We start from the raw sequence: 23,339 nt of genomic DNA, 5'->3' as shown, positions 1-23,339 counted from the left end.
TTAAATTGGTAGATTATTGTTGTTTTTGATTCTCAGAGTAGCTTTGATGCTGCAGATAATGTGTTTTATTATATCTATTGATTTGTTAAAAATTATTGCCCCATAAGCCAGACATGTCTGACTAAAACAGGAACTTTTTAGTACCTACCACATCAGTTGCATTGTTAGAACTTCCAAGCACAGCCTTTCACATGGACACATATGCACAGAGTTTGAACATGAAGGGAGCCATAGTTTTAAGCAACCCTTTAATGTTGTTGTTAACCAAAAAACAAAACTAAAAGCATGTATTTTAAAGTCATCATCATCAGCCATTCAGTTGTGTCCCACCCTCGGCCACTCTATGGATCAACACTCTCCATGCCCCTCTGTCTCACACCAACTCCTTCAGATCCGTCACGGTCATCTAGGTGTCATCCTTTGTAGTGTCCAGTTAGTAGGTACTAGGGCAGCCCCTTCTCCTTTTTCCGCTGATCACTCCTAGCAGGATTGACTTTTTAAGTGAATCAGCCCTCATGACATGACCGAAGTATGACAGCCTTTGTCTGGCTATCTTGGCTTCGAGTGATATATTTGGTGAGGTTTGGTCTAGGACAGGGGTGTCAAACTGGCGGCCCATGGGCCGGATGCATCACATGGAAGCCGCACCCTATTGCCAGCAATGGCAAAACAGTCCCGATACCTTGCGCGATGTCACGTGATGTCACAAGTTTGACATGTCTGGTCTAGGACTTCTTTGTTATTTTTGCCATCCATGGGATGCATAATAGACACCACAATTCAAAAGGGTCCACAACTTTCACAATTCTTTCAGCTGTACTTTTAACTTATAATCAAGTTGAATAACAGTTCAACTATTATTCAATAGTTGAATAAAAAGCTTAATAATAGTTTCAGTTTTTTCTTAGTTAAAGATCATCAACCATTCTCCAACACCTTGTTCGATTTAGGTAATCCCTTAAGGATCATTAATTTAATGATCTAAAATTTCTTTCCAAAATATATAAGATACATATTTACACATGTTTACTGTTAATACTTTCTACATAGGATTACCGCCACGTTATTGAAAGCCTCCCAGAAGATGACAAGCCTGATTTTTTTGGCTTGCCTGCCAATATTGCACGTTCATCTCAACGAATGATCAGTTCTTTGGTAAGATTTGAGTTTTTCCTTATTTGTAGAGTTTTGTCGGAAAGGAGTTGATTGTCAATATTATCAGTAATGCACATATCACTTATAAAGAGACTGTGGTTTTTTTATTGTAAGTTAAATCAGTTTTCCAAGAATTATGGCATACAATCTGTTCCACCAAATCTTAGTTCCCTTTAAAACAATAGTAAAAAATACTTCACTAGCAAAATTCCGTGTTATGAAAGGGCTGGGCCTCAAATAGAGGATGTGGAACACATCTGAACACATATTGAATGGTTATCAGCTTCTGGTGTGTAAACTACATTGATTCCTTAAATATGAGAACTGATTGCTTTTATAGTACTGTATATTCATGAAAATGTAAGCAATGTTTCTCAGTATATACAAGTATTTCCTTACTGAGACAATGATGATTATGATTACTAGTACCATCTTCCCATTCTTCTGCTAGATAGTAAGAGAGAAAACTTGTGAAATTTTCATAAAATAAAACACCCTTTTCTAGAAATTTCTGAAAAATATTTTTGTTCACTAATTTGTTTATAAGTGTAAAGGATGGTGTGCAGTAAACAGAATAGAAAACTCATTCCTTGGATTCTGAGGATTTTCCAATCAAGAAATGTTCCTAATATTGAATAAAACAGCAGACTGTAGATGAGACTTCATCACCATTGGAAATATTTTAATAAAATTCCTATACTTGAAGGAATGACAGGATGTAAACATAAGGCAAATGATGTAACCAAAAACTATAAGGCCTGGTTGCTTAATATGGCTCATTATGGCAATTGTTTTAGATTTTAAGATGCTGGAGGGACTGAATATATCTGAAAAACAGAATCTTCAGATTACTAAAAGATGTGATAGTTGGCATTTAAAATTCTTTTGATAGTTCATTATAGCTGCTATTACTGCTGTAAATATTTAGCAATGTTGGCATTTCTTTGAAGATGCTCCATTCTTCTGTATATTGTTAAAATGCCTATCTAATACTACATCAAGACAAAGACTTCAGTATTCTAGAAAAAAGGGTTAATATAGGTGGCATAAATACTATTTTGAAATCCCCTGCTGTGAAGGAAACGGGAGAAACCCGAATTAACTCTCCCACAAGAAATCTGATGGAATAGGTTAGTGGACTCTCTGGAGCGTTATATTGGCCTGTTTTAATAGCCAGTTTGAGAACAAAATCATGAAAAAAGGAGTAAAGTTAAAGAGAATTATTGAATTATCTTAAAGTCTATTTCTTGAGCAAAGGATAGAAAAGCAATTTATGTTTTTTGTGTTATCAATGTTTGGAAGGAACTGAAGTCTTGAAATGAGTGATAGTTCAACTACTGTACTATTTCGTTTTCTTGACAGTATTCAATACTTAATAGCAGAGTAATTCTTAACTGCTAAAAAGGTGGAGCCGACTATTATTTGCACTTCTAGTAATCATCATTTCATAACTACAATAAATTTCATGTTAAGAATGACCCATTTAATAATATATTTGCTGATGAGGTTTTAAAGAAAAGTAAATGGATAGAAATCATTGAACATTTGGATTCAAGGATCCTTTAATAGCAGGGATCTATCTTCTGCTGCATTGAAAGAATCTAGTAAAATATTGAGAAATTGGAAAAGTGACATTCCTTGAAGTTGCAGCTGTCATAGTGATTTAAATTCTGATTTACACGGTTTAAACAATTTAATGTACTTTAATGTTTTCCATGGTTAATTTCTAATCAAAGATTTATTGAACACTAACTGTATAAACTTAGTAATAGTAGTAAGTTGGAAGGGACCTTGGAGGTCATCTAGTCCAACCCCCTGCTCAGGTAGGAAACCCTACACCATTTCGGACAAATGGCTGTCCAGTCTCTTCTTAAAAACTTCCAGTGTTGGAGCATTTACTGCTTCTGGAGGCAGGCTGTTCCACTGATTAATTATTCTCACTGTCAGGAAGTTTCTCCTTAGTTCTAGGTTGCTTCTCTCCTTGATTAGTTTCCACCCATTGCTTCTTGTCCTGCTTCAGGTGCTTTGGAAAATAGCTTAATTCCCTCTTCTTTATGCAACCCCTGAGATATTGGAATACTGCTATCATGTCCCCCCTTGTCCTTCTCTTTGTTAAACTAGACATACCCAATTCTAGCAACCGTTCCTTATATGTTTTAGCCTCCAGTCCCCTAATCATCTTTGTTGCTCTTCTCTGTACTCTTTATAGAGTCTCAACATCTTTTTTACATCGTGGTGACCAAAACTGGATGCAGTATTCCAAGTGTGGCCTTGCCAAGGCATTGAAGAGTGGTATTAATACTTCACGTGATCTTGATTCTATCCCTCTGTTAATGCAGCCTAGCACTGTGTTGGCCTTTTTGGCAGCTGCAGCACACTGCTGGCTCATATTTAGGTGATTGTATACTAGGACTCCGAGGTCCCTCTCACAGTTACTACTATTGAGCATGGTGCCACCTATGCTGTACTTGTGCATTTGGTTTTTCTTGCCTAAATGTAGAACCTTGCTTTTTCACCATTGAATTTCATTTTGTTAGTTAGTGCCCAGTGTTCAAGTCTGTCCAGATCCTTCTGTATCTTAAGCCTGTCTTCTGGAGTGTTGGCTATTCCTGCCAGCTTGGTGTCGTCTGCAAATTTGATGAATTCCCCATCTATCCCTTCATCCAAATCGTTGATGAAGATGTTGAAGAGTACTGGGCCCAGAACAGAGCCCTGGGGCACCCCACTACACACTTCCCTCCATATAGATGCAGGTCCATTGAGGACCACTCGCTGAATATGGCCGGTCAGCCAGCTACGGATCCATCTGGTGGTGATTCTGTCTACCCCACATTTTTCTATCTTATCAAGTAGTAGGTTGTGATCTACTTTATCAAATGCCTTACTGAAGTCCAAGTAAATTATGTCCACAACATTCCTCTGATCCACTAATTTTGTCACTTAGTCAAAGAATGCAATAAGATTTGTCTGGCATGATCTATTTTTGACAAACCCATGTTGGCTTTTAGTAATGACTTTGTTTGCCTCTAGATATTCGTTGATTCATTGTTTGATTATCTTTTCCAGGATCTTCCCAGGTATTGAGGTCAGGCTGATAGGTCTGTAATTTCCTGGATCCATTTTTTTTTTCCTTTTTTGAGGATTGGAACTACATCAGCTCTTTTCCAGTCCTCTGGTAGTTCCCCTGTGTTCCAGGATCTTTGAAAAATATAGTTCAGTGGTTCTGATATCACATCTGCCAGTTCCTTGAGAACCTTGGGGTGTAATCCATCTGGTCCTGGCGATTTGAATTCATCTAGGCTGGACAGGTGCTCACTTACCATTTTCTTGCCTATCTTAACTTGTGTTTCTATTTTGTTTTTTATGGCACTATTTTTGATAGGTTGGTCTGTTTTTTCCCTTTGTGTAAAGACATACGCAAAAAACGAGTTAAATAGTTCTGCTTTCTCCCTGTTGCTTGTCATCTTCTTGCCACTTTCACCCACTAATGGACCAATCATTTCCTTCACTTTTTTCTTGTTTTTTACATGTTGAAAGAAGCTTTTTTGTTATTTTTGACTTTGGTCGCAAGCCTTAGTTCATTTTGAGCCTTGGCTTTCTTCACTTCATCTTTGCAGGCTCGGGCTATTTGCTGATATTCTGATTTAGTTATGTTCCCCTCTTTCCACTTTCTATACTTGTCCTTTTTATCTTTCAATTTGGTTATCTTTTGCCCACTCATAAATATTATACTTCTGTACCAACTGTGTTTTTTCTTTTCTTTTTTCCTTTTTGTTCACTCTTTGTTTTTCTTTTAAAGCATAAATTGTAAATTAAAAAGAAAAAATACAGCTTTTTCCAGGATAAATGAATTATATATTTCTAAAAGCTTTTCCTTAATATCTGGAATAATATCAGTTTTTCCAATTTCTCAATATTATTCTTTCAGATATCTTTCATGTATGATGCAACCATAATTCCTAATAGACAAATTCAAAGATTTGGCATATAATTCAATGGCCAAATATTACACAAACAGATGCTTCTGTTTAAGTCAACTGTTTAGTCTCTCTTGTAGACCTAGCCAAACTATCCATAGGCCAGCAGCCAGATAGGAAACATCTTGCCTTATTGAGCAGCAAGAATTCGGCAAATTCTAGACTTTGATCATGCCATCATCCACATTTTCAGCTGTATTATAGATTGTCAGTAGCACAAGATTTTGGGGTGGGAAAAAACACCATTAACAGTGGAACAACTGAAGGCAACTTTATGGATTAGGGATAAGATGGAAATGATATTGTGAAAATGTATTCTTTGAAAACAATTACGGAGAAATATTATTTCATGGTAAAGAAGGATAAATCCTTAGACTTAATCTCTTTCTCACTTTCTCTTTCTCACATGAGCAACTGGAGCAATAGAAATGTACATGTTCAGTTGGGTTGTTTATGCCCAATATATCTTCTTTGCTTGCTAGTTTTTTGGAAGTGCAAGACAGAGTCTTCTTCATCATGACACAGCTTTATGTAAATGACCATATTTTCATTACATACCATGCATGGCTCTTCAAAGAAACGAGACATTTTGTTTGGAAATTTGATCAAATTTACAGCTGACAGCATGAATGTAGTTTTTCCTTTACTGTGACAGAAAGATTCACTCTTAGTTTGCTTAAGTTAAAAATTGCATGAGCTAGCATGTCTCCTGTGATTTATATTCAAGCTTTTAAGACCTAATTCTCTTGAAAAAAATGTGCTGATACAATCCTTTGACACAATAAAAAGCCTACACATTTAACTTCTGATATTTAGTAAAAACCTCATCTTCCAAATAAGTATAATAAATTATAGTTTAGAGGCATGGAAAATTAGAATGCATATTCTAGAAGGTTACTAAAACAACCAATGGTCTGTTAATATTCACTATTCTTAAAAAAGAGATGACAATGAATCCAATTACAAATAGAATAGATTCGGTCCTTTTGTGTGTGTATATATGTCCGATGAGGTGCCTACAATTTTGTTATGATTCTTATCTAGCATATATTTTATTTGTTACAATTCTGTCCTATCTTTCTTCTTTCAGAGTTTAATGTGATCTACAGAGTTCTCCATTTTCCTCTCACAAGATCTGTCTGTCTGTCTGACTGTCTGTCTATCTATCTATCAGCTATCTATTTATTTATCATATTAATATGGCTGAACATTTCATAAAAACGGTGAAGGTGATCTCACCAATCCTATTGTAATTCTTTAACCACTACAGGTCGTCCTTGATTTACAGCTGTAATTGAGTCCGGAATTACAGTTGTAAGCTGTGCTAGTTATTAAGTAGGTCATCATATGCTCAAGCCAATTTTATATATTTTGTGGCAATCATTAAGCAAATCATCATGGTTGTTAAGTGAATCTATGGTCATTAAATGAGCACCACCATCATTAAGGGGATCCATTGTTCGCAATGGTTTGTTTTTTGCCAGAAACTGAAGCACGAATCATGATCACCTAAATATAGACCAGTTGCCGATCACACAGAATGTGATTGTGTGACTGGGGGGGAGGAGGGTGACCATGGGAACTTCAAATTTGGTCTGTAAGTATCTTTTGGGGGGGGGTCTATCATAACTTCAAATGGTCGCTAAGAACCAATAAGTTGAGGACTACTTACATACCATTCTTTTTTCCTTTGAATGGGGCTTGACTCCTGGATCTTTGTTTCCTTTACCACTGTCCAAATTGCCCAGGAATGTTTCCTTAAAACATTTTATTGCCTCATAAAGCATATCCTGAGTCTAAATCCTGATTCCATCTGTTGAATAATTTCATTGTCTTCTATGTGAGGTTTTAGTATGGAGAATAGTGTTTATAAGAAGAATGTAAGGTAATTCAAATTAGATAGCTTGGCTAATTTAAGTGTAATAAATTAAATTGATTTGATAAGAGTTTTTTAGCCCTGGTTATACTGGAAAAGAAAGACGCATCTAATTTGGAGATCCTATACGGCTATAACTGTAATTAGTTTATTGTTCAGCAAATATATCAATTCCTTTTTCAATTTCTGTTAAGAAGAAAAACATTTTTAGTGTACAGGGTGATTTATTTTCATTAACATTTAAACATTTTGTGTCTAGTTTGTAAAAAGAAGTATTAAAAGTTTTTTCCACTTTCTTCTTAAATTGAAACTGTTCTTTTTTAAGCACTAATTTTCCAGAATGTTTAACAAATAAGTTAATAGAAACAATTATACAACTTAAAATAATACTTCCTTAGATTACAAACTAGTGAAGCTTCATGTTCTACCAAGTGTAATAAATTGTTTTAATTTGTTTTTGGTAAACTAAAATGTATCTAATTTATCAAACAAAATGAAACATTGCATCACTGCACAATTTTTGTTAGAAAATCTATCAAAAATGCAGAACCAAGTGAACTTTAAGTGCATAATTCAGAGTATTGAACAACTGAATAGTGCAGCCTCATGGAAAGAGATATAATATATAGATGTACAATAGATGTAGACAGTCTATAGATATTGATATTAATATAGATGACACAGATACAGATTATAAAATGTCAATGAGGCCAAGAAAACAGATTTTCTTGTGTGAGCTACCTTTATGGTACTCTGTATTAAATTGAATCTACATTTAATTGTCCTTAGAATAGATTTAACTGAACTCAGTGGAACTTAATTTAGGCATAACCAATCCATTGCTAAAAACAAATAATGATTTTGAAAGATACTTCCTTGCAGGTTGATAGCACCTACCTGATTTCAAACAGCTAAGCAAATCATGTTTATATTATTTCCAAGAAAAATACTGAATATCCATAATGTCACAAAAAGTGCAACCTGACTCAAGTGGATCTTGACCTTAGTTACTTAAGGGATACTACCATTTTGTTTTAAAAAAAAAGACAAAAGAGATGCTTAAGCATTTCAACAATGGTAAATTGTAATGTAAATCTCAGATATAGTTACATATAGAAACTTGGGTATTTAGAATAAAATACTGCACTGCATTTTCTACTGTATTGTAACCTATACAAGGAATGTATTATAATATTCCTTTAGAGAAATCTTAAAAGCCGATTTAAGCATATATTTTTCACATCCTCAAATAAACATAAAAAGGATATGGATACAGTATATAGGGCTTGTTTTTGTAGGTACTTCTTGCTTAATGACAGTAATTTGGAGCTGAATTTCCACCATTAAGTGATGTGCTTATAAAGGCAATGTCATGCGACTATATTGCTCAGTGACAGCAATCCTAGCAGTTTCTGTTGCTATTGTTAGGCAAGGATTGCAGATCATTAAGTGAGGACCTCAACTGATCACAACTTGCAATTTTCTCCTAATTTTCCCATTGACTTCCCTTGTTGGAAGGTTGACAAGTAGGGCAGTGGGCAAGTGAGTGCTACAGAGTGTGGCCAAGTGGCCACATTTAAATTTTTGAATGTGTTGTCATGATCTCTATATACATAATTATTCTGTATTTGAATATTTTAAACTATATTTTCATTAGAAATAAATTCAGATTTTTACCAATATAACTTCATCTGTACTAGCAAGTTTAAAACTATCACGTAAAATATATTTTCAAAATCTGCAAATAAAAATTCCATAATCTTTTCCTAATTAATACATTTGTTTATAATAATTCCATGATTTACAACTTATAACTATTTTACATGGCTTCAGGAACAAAAATAACACAGGGACACCATGTAAATTCTCAAAAAATTATTCAAACAGATTTGATTTCAACTTTTACAAATCGTAATATAATTCTAATTCCAGCTTTATCTCATATGAATACTTGTGGTCAACATTTCTTTTTTATATCTCAAACAAAAGTGTCAAGTTAATCCTTTGTAATCAGCCTTAACTATCTCTGGTAATGTAGTTATTAATACAAATAAGCAATTAATGAAAATACTCTGTATCTATGTTAAATATACTTGCAAGCAATAATTGCTCATTTTGATAAAAGGTTTCTCATCATACAATTTATGGTTTATTTATTTGTAATTATGATCTTGTTCACACCCTTCTTAAGATATTTATCAAAATAGATAGGTATGGACCTTTTCCATAATTTTATTGGGAATGGTCTCCATATTCTCTTTTTTCTCTCCCTCTTACAGGTAATTTCACAACTTCGGATCTTGAGTAGGTCTGTAATTGCTGGTTGCAAATTTGACAGAGAAATCTGGTCAAATGAGCTTTCTCCAGTCCTCAACCTATGGAAAAAACTTAATCAGGTAAGATCAGCTGGAGGATAGAAAAAAACCTTTGATGTTAAATTGGAATATTGATGAGAAACTAAAAATTGGGTAAAAATCAATAACAGGATATGGATTGTTTATGAAGATTGAATGTAATTAAGATACGTATAAGCTAAAAATTTACTGATAAATGTAATAATGATGTTTTTACTGAGTTGATATAATAAGAACTATACTAGCTTGAATACGAGATGGTAAATGTTAATGGGAAAAGAGATGTTATTTGATGTTATAACTTGAGATTTGTACTAAAGATTTTGTTAGTGAACTATTGATTAACCCAGTCATCACATTGCTTTTTAAATACTTAAATGTAAAATTGAAAAATTAATAAAGTATTATTTACAAAAGAAAAAAAAACCTTTGATGTTAGTAACCATGTTTTTCATACATAAACAATAGGCTATTTCTTTCAGGATATACAACATTATGCAAAATATAATAAAGGAATAAGTTAAGATAAGCCAAAGAAATTGAAACATGAGATGAATTAAAAGAGAAAGAAATTATACAAGTGGTCCTCAACTTATAACCAGTCGCAAATGACTGTCTGAAATTATGAGAGACTCAGGAAAGATCATTTCATGACCCATCCTTGAAGTTATGACCACGGCACCATCCCCATGGGCACATGATCTCATTTTGGATGCTTGACAACTTTTTCTTACAACTGGTTACCAAGCATCTTGTGACCATATTCCCTCCCCCCCCCCCAATTTTTCTGATTAAAATGTGAGAATAACTGGTTTTATATAATAGATAATTATTTTTATATTGGAATGATTTTATGCTATTAATTTATTAGTTAGGATAAAGGATTTAGAGTATGTACTTGGACTGAAGACAAATTTCCAATCTGTGATTTTCTATTGCTAAAGCATGGAACTTTTATATATTCCTAACAAATCTAGTAAAATCACAAAAGTGGGACTGGAAACATGTGGCTAGATTTGGAATAACTGTAATTAAGATTTGAGCCTTTTTTTGTGAGGTCAAGGCCCCCGAGCTACAAAAATTAAACTGAAGAATTAAAAGCGAGTTGCAGTTTGGTCAGATTTATGAATGTCAAATATTTCAGTGAATACATAAAACAACAGATTTAATATATTATAGATTGCCATTTTGATAGATAGATAGTCATTTTGTCTGTGCAAAAAAAATAAGCAAAGAACTGGTGTTAGGATGTAAACATTTTCAGACTTTTATATTTGTATCTATTGTGTAGTAAGCACTAAATCTGGCCCTTTAAAAAAAATATTTCTCTTTCTGTATCACTAGAATTCCACTTCCATCCTAAGCACTTTTGAAAATTAATGCATTGGGCTGATTATAGCTTTTCAGCCAGAATTGTTTCTCAAATAGAAAACACAGCATTAAACTTTAGAAACAATACAAAGATTCAGATCTGTAGTCTAATTCATGCCAATTTAGTTGTGACACAACTAATTTCAGCCAGAATGCCTTCAAGATCTTATCTGCTAACTTTAAATTAATAATCAGTTAACCAGTTTTAGAACCTACACATTGTTCCACTGTATTGAAATATTTGTGCTGTAATTATATTGACAGTTGTTTTTTGTTTCTGGTTCCATTTTTTAATATTTTTGTTGGGTTTTTGCTGTTTTTTTTTAATTGTTGTTAGCCACCCAGAGTCTTGCTTGAAATGGGTGGCCATATAAGTTGAACAAACAAACAAAAATCAATATAAACTAAAAAGTTAAGTCTATAGCATTAACATTAATATGTTAAGAAAATATCTAGTGTCAGACCTGCTCCAATCCGATCCCTTAAGGAAGAAAAACCCTCGATTCCCATTTAGTTGAAGTATACTTTTACTAAATGATGCTAGTTGCAGTAAAGTCAGGCGGAAACTGAGTTTCCCGTGCATAAATAAAAAGCTATTTCCTTTATTCTTGTCCCTCCCCCCATGATCAGTCCAAAACCAGCCAATGTGATGCCACTGACATGTTTTGGGAACACTGAGATGTTTGGGCTGGTAAATTTCCACACTCAGGGCAAATGGCTTTGAAGATACCTGCCATAAACCAATCCCACATTGATCTGCTTTTTCTCAGCTGTCATTCCCCCTCCTAAATTCCTACACAAAATGCATACAGGTTTATTGCCCGTTTGTCCTCCATCCCTCACCCCTAGTCCTTGGATGGCAGGTTGCCAGTGAGGTACCAAGCCGAAGATGGTGGACCTATCATTTAGATTATTCACCTAAGTGACTAAGTAAATTAATAGCAAAATACTAGTAAAGGATCCAACTGCACTTCATAAGGCAACAAAAAGCCAGCAGGGCCCAAGCTCACTTTATCTTAAGTGGAATGATGTTCCACCGGGTGGGAGCCATGACAGAAAAGTTCTTCTTTCTGGGATCCACCAGCCAAAACCTCTTAGCTAATGTCACCCAGAGCATGCCTCTTCTGCTGGACCAGTTGTAATGGGTAGAAATCATTGGGGAGAGACCCATAAGTAACTATGATCTCAAGCCATGAAGGGCTTTAAAAGTAACCGAATTTCACCCAGAAGCACACCAGAAACCAAAGATCCTTGCAGAGCAGTAATGTAACATGTGTCAAAAAATTAACACCATTAACCGCCCACTCCACTGTATTTGGAAGCAAGGAAGCTTTCAGAAATACTTATTACAGGATATGGCTTTAATATTCATAATCAGCACTTTGAATTTGGCAGCGAAACTAATGTTGTTTAACAAGTCTGATTATTATATAGTTTAAATCAGCAATTTCCACTCCAACTTTTGGTAATTGAATTCTGCACCACTTGTAATTTCCAACTTCCTTCCAAGGCAACCTTAAATATTGAATTTTCCAATAGCCTAATGATCTTAATATCATTCAAAATTACAGAAGAGCATGTCTTGTCACAGCTACCACTTGAGTAAATGGTATTAAGGCCAGGCTGAGGGCTGCTGTACCATCCAGAATAAGAAAAAAAATAATCTTTTTGAATATTAACTTTCTAGGGAATTTTTTCCTGCCTTTATATAAAATCGATAAGTTATCTCTTCATAGTAATTGATATAATGAATTTGAATTTAAGGGAGAATTAACCTGAGTTTGACCTTTGCAATTTATTGTCATATCTTCTAATTCAGATTATCAATTCTTAGTTAATATTTCAAAAATATTTAATTCTGAAGAGTATTATAAAATAACTGCCTCTTTTTGCAATTTTTTTCTGCTTGTTTAAAGATCCTGTGCCCTCTTTCCTGGTTCATTCATTATCATTGCAGCAATGCAGATATTTTCAATTTTCCAGGATACTTAGATCCATACTATGAAGGATAAGAATTATGTAAATTATATGTTCCCTCCTCTTCTGAGATCAGTGTCTATTTATATTTTCAAGGATGATCTCATTCAGCCTATTAACTGTATATTGGTGGATTTTTGTCTTTTAGAATTCCAATCTGATTCATCAGAAAGTGTCTCCTCCTTCAGAACGACAAGGATCTCCAATCCTTTCATTTGTTATCTTAGAACAGTTTAATGCCATTCGCTTAGTTCAAACTATTCATCATTCTCTTGCTGCTCTCAGTAAAGTAATTCGAGGAACCTCACTCTTAAGCTCAGAAGTTCAAAAATTAGCCAGCGCTTTATTAAACCAAAAGGTAAGATGTCTCAATTTTCCCTGTATAAGATGTATACTTCTTGTGTAGATAAAATGAACTTGAACTATATCTAATTGAGGAAGTATGAAGTTTCCTTATTAATCAAAGAGGTTAAAAAAAACCTTTGTATCCAGTGTGGAAATGCAGACGAGATCTGTGAATTAAAACAGTCAGCAAGATTTCTAATGATGATTTTTTTTCCCCAGTGTCCTTTAACATGGCAGAGCAAATGGGAAGGTCCAGAAGATCCTTTACAATATCTGAGAGCTGTTGTAGCACGAGCACATGCTATTCAGGTAGAGTTCCATTATTCATTTTTTAAGTTTAGTATGTTTATAATACGTAGTAAAATTCATAAGTATATGGTATCCTTGTTTTTTCATCTTGCACCACTTCATTTATAAAGCCAGGAATTCACTCTTTTAAAATATCACACAGAATGGTATTTGTTGCAAGTTTTTATATTTGAATTCCTTTGATACATTATGGATAATAGTGTAAAATGCATTTAGGCTTCATAAGAGATCAGTGATATCAGGTCGTCTTGTAGAAAAAGTAAGTTGGAAAATTTCAAAGCCTTCTGATCATGATGCAGACCTGACATAGTCTGAGTTTGCAGAGAAATTGTCATAAAAAATAAAGGACACATATAGTGTAACAAACAATAGCAGCAGCCACAACACAAAATTTTATGCTTTTTCTTCTGTTTTTATTTTAATATTTCTGATCCTCGGTGTCCAGTTTCCATAAAAAGGAAACAAGACTGCTAACAAGAGCACATGTCTGGAGTTACAGTTCATGTATTTGCCCTCTGTTTGAAACGAGGCAGCAGTAATGACTCGATAGATGCTCCTTTCTCTTTGATGTTGTGCTATGATTCTATATGTGTATTGAAGATTATGTTCTGTGTGACTGACTGAACAAGAGGAAAGAGCTCATGAGCATTTAGCTTTTGATGGCGTTGTTGGAGTAAAGGGCTAGGTATCTACTAGCTGTTTGGGAATATAGCTCCCGGCTACATTGGAAAAAAGGATTGTTTTTCTTGTAAAACTTATTCTATTTTTTTCTTCAAAAAACAACAACAACAAAACTCTCAAAGCAAAAGGGCAATAAGAGCAGATTGGTTTGTACAATAAATTTTCCATTCTTTTGCTTATCCTTAATGTATGGAGTGATGTTAGATCTGTGCATGTGTGCATACAGTTTGAAGATTACTAAAAAGGCAAATATTAGCTGCATGCAGTTTATATAAATATTCAGAGGCAGAGTATATAAAGCCCCTAATTTTGCAGAATCTCTTTTCTCATCATTTTCCTTTATTAGGTCCTTCTTATATGGGCTAAGTTTATCCAACATGAGCCTGGAGAGCGACTTTCATTCTACATTGCCTCCCGCTGTCGTTATGTACAAAATTATTTTGAATCATTGCTGTGTGCACAGTTGATATAAGCAGCTTTTTAAATCTCGCCTTCGTCTTCATATTTTAACAGAGAGGCAATGAGTTTACTTTTCTAGAGGCCCAGATCTGTTGCCTTTGAATGAGGATAGAATGGATTTATGTCTGACTCATTTTAACCATAAATACTGGTGGAATTGCACTAGCATTGCAAATACACACTAGCATGGAGCTGGATTGGCACTTCTATAATGCTAAATTTCTAGAAGGTATATGTTTGATGGCAAAATAAGGTTTCTTACTGATCCTACATCCCTTGGTAGGTGATAGCAACTCCTAAAAAAAAATCTAAAGTGAACTAGAAATATACCGTGTGATGTAATCTATAAAGTCTGATTCCTGTAACTTTTAACTAGATGAAACAGTGCACTATACTGTAGATAATAGATAGATAGATAACCTTTATTGTCATTTTTTTACTGTGGGCACAACGGCCCACATCAAAAATGAAATTTAGTTGCCTGCTCTCAAAGTGAAACACATACATGACACACACCTAAAACATACTATATACAACATATGTATAGACCCACATCCCTACATATACATAACAAATAAATATTAAATACTGTCCATCTTGAATATATAACGGAAGGAGGAGGCTTGAGAGTTCACACGGTTAATGCTGTATGGCAGTGATGGCGAACCTTTTAGAGACTGAGTGCCCAAACTGCAACCCAAAACCCACTTATGCATCGTCGAGTGCCGGAAGGGTGTGGCCTATTGGCTGGGTGTGGCCCATTGGGTGGGCATGGCTGCAGTGGTAATGGCAGACTGGGTGAGACTAAAAAGTTCAATCAATCAATTCCAACTTTGCAAGGTCTTTTTTTTCCCCGTGAGAAGTTGAAATTGACTGATTGAACTTTTTTGGGGGGTTGCACACGGCGGCAGAGGCCTAAAGCGAAAAGGTTTTATAAAACCCAGCTGAAGGCCTAGGACTGGGGCGACGGTACGTGTGCCCACAGAGAGGGCTCTGAGTGCCACCTCTGGCATCCATGCCATAGGTTTGCGACCACTGTTGTATGGAATGAAACTATGGCTGAATCTGGATGTTCTGCTGTGGATACAACAAAGCCTCCTCCCAGAAGGTAACAAGGAAAACAGGTTGTGAAGAGGATGTGTAGTGTCCCAGGCAATCTTGCAGACCCTGCTCAAGCAGCGTTTTTGTGCTATGTCCTGGATGGGAGGGAAGGGACTGCCAATGATCTTTTCGGCCATTCTCACCACTTTCTGCACCTCTTTCCTGTCTGAAGCAGCGATGCTTCCAAATCAGATTGTGATGTTGTATGACAGGATGCTCTCGATCGTCCCTCTGCAGAAAGTGCTCAGGACAGGGGAAGGAAGATGTGCTTTTCTCATGCAACGCAGAAAATATAGGCGCTGCTGTGCCCGCTTTACCAGTTTCTCACTGTTGAGCGACCAAGCCAGCCTACTCGTAGAGCAAAACCTTTTGAACTAAGGAATCTTAAATGGGCTAATTTACAGAACATGTCCAAAATCTCTTGTGCAACTGAAATTTGGCAAATTTTATAAAACATTTTATGACATAAGCATTATCACAAAGCAGATTTTGACATAATACAAAATGTCATAAAACATTTCCTGAGCTGATGTTTGACTGTGCTATTACAGTTCAACATGGGCTTTTTTCAAGGCAGATGCATCTCTGAATGTACCCAAACTTTTCATGAGAAGGCAATACATTTAAAGCTGTGTCATTTTTTTTTATTGAAAATTTTTTAAATTTTACAAAACAAATCCCCTCCTCAAAACCCCCCCACCCTCCCATACCCTCCCCCCCTCCCCAAACCTCCCAAACCCTCCCCCAACCTTCCCAGAGTTGAGTACAGGCTTAGTTAAAATTTTTCAAAAAAAAAGAAAAGAAAAACTTAAAACACATATAAATCCTAAACAAATCTAAATACCTTAAATTAAATAGGTTATCTTCTCTAAAAAAATAATAATTACAATCCTTAAGCACATTATAATATACTCTAAACATTTTCTAACATCATACTTATAATATTATTCATCATTCTGTATAAACTCCCTCCAAGACACAAATTTAAACATTACTTTCTTTGAACATCTATACGTACAATATAAATCCAATCTCTCCCTCTTTCTTTGTCATAAAACAAAAAAATAAACATATAAACCTTCATTATACCATTGAAACAAAACACTCTTTGAATACTTAAGCTAAATACTTAAACTTAAACTTTAAACAAATTATCTTCTCTTAAATAATAATAATAATTAAAAAAATCCAATCATTAAACACGTTATAATATACTCTAAACCTTTTCATGTCATACTTATATTCCATCATTCTTTATAAACTCCCTCCAAGACACAAATTTGAACATTACTTAAAACTTAAAACTTAAAACATTAAGATCCCCTTATACGCATTTAAATCTTTACCAATAACAAATACTATCTTAAACACATTGTAATATACATCTTTACCAATAACAAATTGCATCTTAAAAATAATAATAATAATTAAAAAAACCCCAAACATTGAAGACATTATAATATACTCCAAACCTATTACTTAAACTTAAACTTCTTATCTAAAATTTTCATTCAGTCTCCATAATCTTCTGTCCAATAACCGGTTACGTCCACTATAAACACAATCCTTATCAGTCTCTCTTGCCCATAAGCATCGAAAGAAATGCGTTAAAATCTGCCCTTGAAGATCGCTCCAAAAAATTTGTAAGTCCTGGTTCTCCCACAAACTCAGGAACCAATACCTGTGAAGCTTCCTCAACCTCCTTCTTCTGTTGGTCTTTCTCTTTACGTTTATATGTTACTTTTTCTTTACATTTATACGTTACACAAGTCTCAGGAACCAATACCTGTGAAGCTTCCTCAACCTCCTTTTCTTTACGTTTATATGTTGGACAAGTTGTCTTCTGGTCTTTCATCTCTTGTGGAACTTCCTTGAGCTTCTTCTGTTGATCCTTTTCTTTACAGTTATATATTGCATAGGTTATCTTCTGCTCGTCCATCTCTACTTGTTGAGGCTTCCCATTTTTAATTAATATAGACTCTTCAGACTGCAATTCTGGCATTAAAGGTTGCTCCAAAGAATTTATAAATCCTACTTCTCCCTCAGATTCAGGAACCAATACTTGTGGAACTTCCTTAAACTTCTTCTGTTGATCCTTTTCTTTACAATTATATGTTGCACAAGTTGTCTTCTGCTCCTCCATCTCTACTTGTTGGGGCCCCTCAAACTGCAATTCTACCTTTTTTTCTTCCAAAGCTTTAAGCATGGTAGGTAACGATGAGCATACCCCCAGGACCGAAGTATAAAAATCTTTTGCTTTAGAAACAGTATTAAGACTATAACGTATCCCCAGGTAGCTCACCACCATTCCAGTCGGAACATCCCATCTAAACAAAATTTGTCTCTTTTTAAGTTCGTCTGCTAAAAAAGCAAACTCCTTTCTTCTTCTTAAAATTTTTGGTGGGATCTCCTTTAAAATTATAACATCTTGTGAAGCAATTTGAAACCTCTTCTTATAAAAGGCTTGTATAATTTCATTGCGCAGGGATCTTTTCCCAAAGTAAATTACCACATCTCTTGGCAAATTCTTTTGCTCTGCCACCACAGAGTTAACTCTAAATGTCTGATCAATTCCACTAAGTATTTCCTCTTCTTCTCTATTCAGAATCACAGCAAAGTCCTTTGCCACCATCTCTCTCAAATCTCCTTGCACAGACTCATGTAAACCTCTGATTCTTAAGGCATATTCCATTTGTTTATATTGAAGCATAAGAATCTCATCTTGAAAGTTTTTCATCTCTTTTTCCATACTTTCAAATTTTTCCTCCATCAATTCCAATTTTTCTACTACCTCTTCTACGCGAAAATTCAACTTTTCAAGAACAGAGGCAACTCCTTTTAAAGTCAAAACTATCTCTTGCTTCAAAGTCTTATTATTTTCCTCTAAAATCTCTTTCATTTCTCCCCTAATTTGAAGTATAACATCTCCCATCATATCTTGCAAGTCTTTCACCATTGTTGACTGTGGCAAGGAAGAAGGTGAAACTATTAATTTAGATTGTTGCCCTGATGATAACACCGAAGAAGAAGTCACCTTGGAAGCTGTAGAGATTACTGGATGCTTTGGAGCCATCTTAAAAAAAAACTTTACTCCTTCTTAAAAATTGCAAGAATTAAGCAAGAAAAATAAGAAATTAGCTCCATAAATTCAAAAAAAAAAAATCCTTCAAGAGGGGATCATTATGATAAAAAAAAGGAGTTCAAAAAAGAAAAAGGAGGAGAAGAAAAAAAAATAATAATAATTAAATAGAAAAAATCCATTCCATTTTTTAAAAGTACCAAAAAGTACAAAATATAAAACACAAAAATTAAACAAAAATAATAATACTAACACTCCATTCCTATCATAAAAAAAACAAAAAAGAAAAAAGGAAAGGGAAAAAAAGAAACACCAAAAATGCTTAAAAAAATAGAAAAAACGCCGGAAAGTCTGCCGATCGCCATTTTACTTTCCCTTTCAGCAAAAAGTAAAAAATAAAAAGAGGGAATATAAACATAAAAATAAATCTTTAAAAAAATGTAAAAATAAATCTTTAAAAAAAATCCATATAAAGTCAAAAAAAGCAAAAGTTAAATCCTATAGTCAACTCTGTCCGCTTCTAAAAAAACTCACCAGATCTCTTTAAACCCGGAGGTGGTTGCAACGGCTTGTTTTGTCCCTAGGGACAAAAGCAGCTGGGAAGCGGAGACAGTCTGAACTCCGTGGGAGCACTCCTTTCACACCCCCCCAAAAAATATTGGGGGTGCGTAAGTGGCTCTACCACTATTCAGACAACCGTCTTCCCCCCCTTTGCCCGGGAGGGGGATTTTGAACCGCTGAACAGCTGATGTCCGCTGTTCATAGCGATTCATTACACTTACCCAGGAGGACGGCTACAAAGTAGCCGCCATCGCCCGCGCAGATCCACCCAAAGCTGTGTCATTTTTGAAGGCTTTGAGGAATCCGGTAAGGAAATAGCTCTAAAAGGATGACCCAAAGGGTCATAGGTAAGCTGCCCTGAGGCAACCAATAAATTTTATAAACAAACAAACAAATAAAAAAATAAATGGGTTTCACAGAATGCATTAAAATGTTTTAAGGTTATTAACCTTATATTATTTTACACAGCATTTTGACTATTGTGCTTAATCTACAGATAGTTGGGTCAATATGTATTTAACAATATAGTAATGCATCATAATACATTCAGCAACATTAAGAAAACAAAAACAATTGGCTGATTTATTTCTGCTACTGTCCTTAAAATTGATTGTATTACTTGCACTATTTTGTCAATTTTAAATATACCTTTACTTAATTTCTGAATAATTTACAGGTTTGTGATATTTCCTTTGAGCAGCCTTGTAAAACTATAAGGCATTAGGAAATTTTTTGATGATATCTCTGCCATGATATTTTATCTTGTACACTTTTCCCGGTCTACCATACATTTTTATTGAATATTTAATAGGTAATTAAGTTCAAGAAAGTCATTCAGACCCATACATTTTCTCAAGTACTTTTATATTTTTTTAAAAAAATAAATTGTATCCGGAACATATGCATTCTTTGCATAAAAATACAAATATGAACAACCTGTTCAAAGTTTCACACAGTCAGATAACATTTGTCATGCTTAGTGAAAACAATGGTAACATTTTATTACTAGTTTTTAAAAACACAGGTGAACTTACTTGTTTAAAATCAGTGTTTTTGATATTATAAAATACCTTGACAGACTCTAATTTAAAGGCTTTGATTTAAAGGCCTATTCACAGCACATCTCTGGACTAATATTGCATTTAAAAGGTTATTATTGCCTGTTCCCAAATTCATTCACATAATAAACTCCTGACAATTATCTGTAGCGGATGAATATTGCATTAGCAAGTTCTATAATAAAAGAGTATTTTAATTTTATTCTTTCATCTAAAATTGCTTTACTCTTGGGGATGCACAGTGAAATGAGAAATGCACTAGCAAATTAACATTTCAGGTTGTCACATTGCTAAGGATTATTAGATATATTAGACAACTCTATGGACATAAAAATTTATTAAACTTTAGGGAAGCTGTGTGACATTAGTACTTTGTATCTAATAATGTCATAATACTTGATATATCAAAGTTTGCAACCCTGGGAGCATATCTTGCTCTGGCTGTCCAGTCTCTTCTTAAAAACTTCCAGTGTTGGAGCATTCACCGCTTCTGGAGGCAGGCTGTTCCATTGGTTGGAGAGAAATTCATATTAATGTTGGATCCTGCAACATTATCTTGGGACATGTATATATTCATACATATTCACCTTCATTCTTGAGATACTCTTCACTTAACAATAATGGGGACCGGAGTTTCCACTGCTAAGCAATGCAGTTGTAAAGTGTGGTGTCAGATGACCGCTTCACTTAGCAACAGCAGTCCCAATTTCTGTTGTTCAGTGAGGAGTAGGGGTTGTTAAGATCTCCTCTTGCATTCCTGCCAGAGTCCAACAAGCAATCTTAATGGGGAAGCTGACAGGAAGTTGCAAGTCTTATGCAGTTCGCAGGCAGACCAGTGGACAGGTAGGTGTTTGCTGCAGTGCAAACACAGCCAGATTGGGGGTGGCTGCTGCAAAGGGCAGGAAAGTGCACAAGTTGATGCTGTGACACTGCACTAGTGGGGCCAGGCAGTTTGGCAGACATGTACTATGGAGTGCAGGTGTGTGAGGAGGGGAGGTGCTGCTGGAGGGTGCATGCCACAGAGTACAAGATTCCCCAGGTTGTCAAGCTACATAGCTGAGTTTCTTGGGGGGAGGGGGAAGTGGTGGAAGTGGAAGCAACTTAACAGGAGTGACTTGGGATCTTCCCTGCTGGCTTTCTCATTGACTTTGCTTGTGGGAAGCCGGAAGGAAAGATGCAAATGATGATTACCTGACCCAGGAAGCCCTGCAACTATCGTAAATGCAAGCTGTTTGCCAAGCACCGGGATTGTGATCACATGACTGCAGAGGTGCTGGGGTGGCTGAAACTTAAAGGACTGATCATAAGTGCCCTTCATTCAGTGCCATTGTAACTTCAAATGATCAGTGAACAAGTGGTCATTATCTAAAAACTATCTCTGTTCTTTATTATATAGTTTGGAAAAATGCTGTTCCTTGCTGGTTAAAGATAACATTCTTATGTCATGGGGTACAAAGAGCCTTCTAGCTAGTCCCTTCCTTCCTCTTAAGCAGGAAACATTTTTCAAAGGAAGTTTTGTGACATTTTAAAAATAATTTTGTACTATATTGCTTTTTTCTTGCTTTAGCTATAAATTGGATACTTGATTCATCACCCTAATTAGAGAAATAATTTGTTTGTTTATTTTGGGGGGGGAAACAGGAAGGAAGCATATCTTGCCAATAGGTAAGCTTTGCTATGGTGATTGCTATAGCTTAATAGTAGCAGGAACACATACACTACAGAAGGAGAGAGCTCCACCAGACAGAAAGGCAATAGCAGCATTTTGTCAGTAACTGTGATTTCTCTTTGCATCTAGAAAAGCCTTATAGAGTCTTCTGCTCTCATTTTGAATTCAAATAGCTAATTCAGCACCACATAAAGGAAGGATCTCATCATCTATGAAATAAATTTTCTGGAAAACTATGACCAAGCTCTTAGAGATGCTAGGTATTCCAGTTTTCATTTCCCCATTTTTTTATACTTTCTATTTCATTTTATTCTTTCTTACCTTATTGTTCATATTAGTAAAGTTGGAAGGGACCTTGGAGGTCATTTAGTCCAACCCCCTGCTCGGGCAGGAAACCCTACACCATTTCGGACAAGTGGCTGTCCAGTCTCTTCTTAAAAACTTCCAGTGTTGGAGCATTTACTGCTTCTGGAGGCAGGCTGTTCCACTGATTAATTGTTCTCACTGTCAGGAAGTTTCTCCTTAGTTCTAGGTTGCTTCTCTCCTTGATTAGTTTCCACCCGTTGCTTCTTGTCCTGCCTTCAGGTGCTTTGGAAAATAGCTTAATTCCCTCTTCTTTATGGCAGCCCCTGAGATATTGGAATACTGCTATCATGTCCCCCCTTGTCCTTCTCTTCGTTAAACTAGACATACCCAATTCTAGCAACCGTTCCTTATATGTTTTAGCCTCCAGTCCCCTAATCATCTTTGTTGCTCTTCTCTGTACTCTTTCTAGAGTCTCAACATCTTTTTTACATCGTGGTGACCAAAACTGGATGCAGTATTCCAATTGTGGCCTTACCAAGGCATTGAAGAGTGGTATTAATACTTCACATGATCTTGATTCTATCCCTCTGTTAATGCGGCCTAGCACTGTGTTGGCCTTTTTGGCAGCTGCAGCACACTGCTGGCTCATATTTAGGTGATTGTCTACTAGGACTCCGAGGTCCCTCTCACAGTTACTACTATTGAGCATGGTGCCACCTATGCTGTACTTGTGCATTTGGTTTTTCTTGCCTAAATGTAGAACCTTGCTTTTTTCACCATTGAATTTCATTTTGTTAGTTAGTGCCCAGTGTTCAAGTCTGTCCAGATCCTTCTGTATCTGAAGCCTGTCTTCTGGAGTGTTGGCTATTCCTGCCAGCTTGGTGTCATCTGCAAATTTGATGAGTTCCCCATCTATCCCTTCATCCAAATCGTTGATGAAGATGTTGAAGAGTACTGGGCCCAGAACAGAGCCCTGGGGCACCCCACTACACACTTCCCTCCATATAGATGCAGTTCCATTGAGGACCACTCGCTGAGTACGGCCGGTCAGCCAGCTACGG

The 23,339-nt window shown here is 35.5% G+C and overlaps 1 protein-coding gene across 5 annotated transcripts in view; it reads left to right on the top strand.

Moving 5' to 3' along the window:
- Positions 1–23,339, top strand: part of DYNC2H1 (dynein cytoplasmic 2 heavy chain 1) — a 163,479-nt gene that overhangs the window by 117,845 nt on the left and 22,295 nt on the right. For all 5 annotated transcript variants that reach the window (XM_039356269.1, XM_039356267.1, XM_039356271.1 and 2 more), the window contains 4 exons: positions 1,051–1,155; positions 9,288–9,404; positions 12,859–13,068; positions 13,275–13,364. In XM_039356269.1, the coding sequence (XP_039212203.1) occupies positions 1,051–1,155; positions 9,288–9,404; positions 12,859–13,068; positions 13,275–13,364 (522 nt within the window). The remainder of the gene's footprint in view (positions 1–1,050; positions 1,156–9,287; positions 9,405–12,858; positions 13,069–13,274; positions 13,365–23,339) is intronic.

This window comes from Crotalus tigris, unplaced genomic scaffold (assembly GCF_016545835.1).
Source record: "Crotalus tigris isolate CLP2741 ecotype Arizona unplaced genomic scaffold, ASM1654583v1 scf7180000018809.685583, whole genome shotgun sequence".
In the NCBI taxonomy this organism is placed as follows: domain Eukaryota; kingdom Metazoa; phylum Chordata; class Lepidosauria; order Squamata; family Viperidae; genus Crotalus; species Crotalus tigris.
Note: the sequence above shows the minus strand (reverse complement) of the source record. Positions and strands in the feature narration are given on the sequence as shown.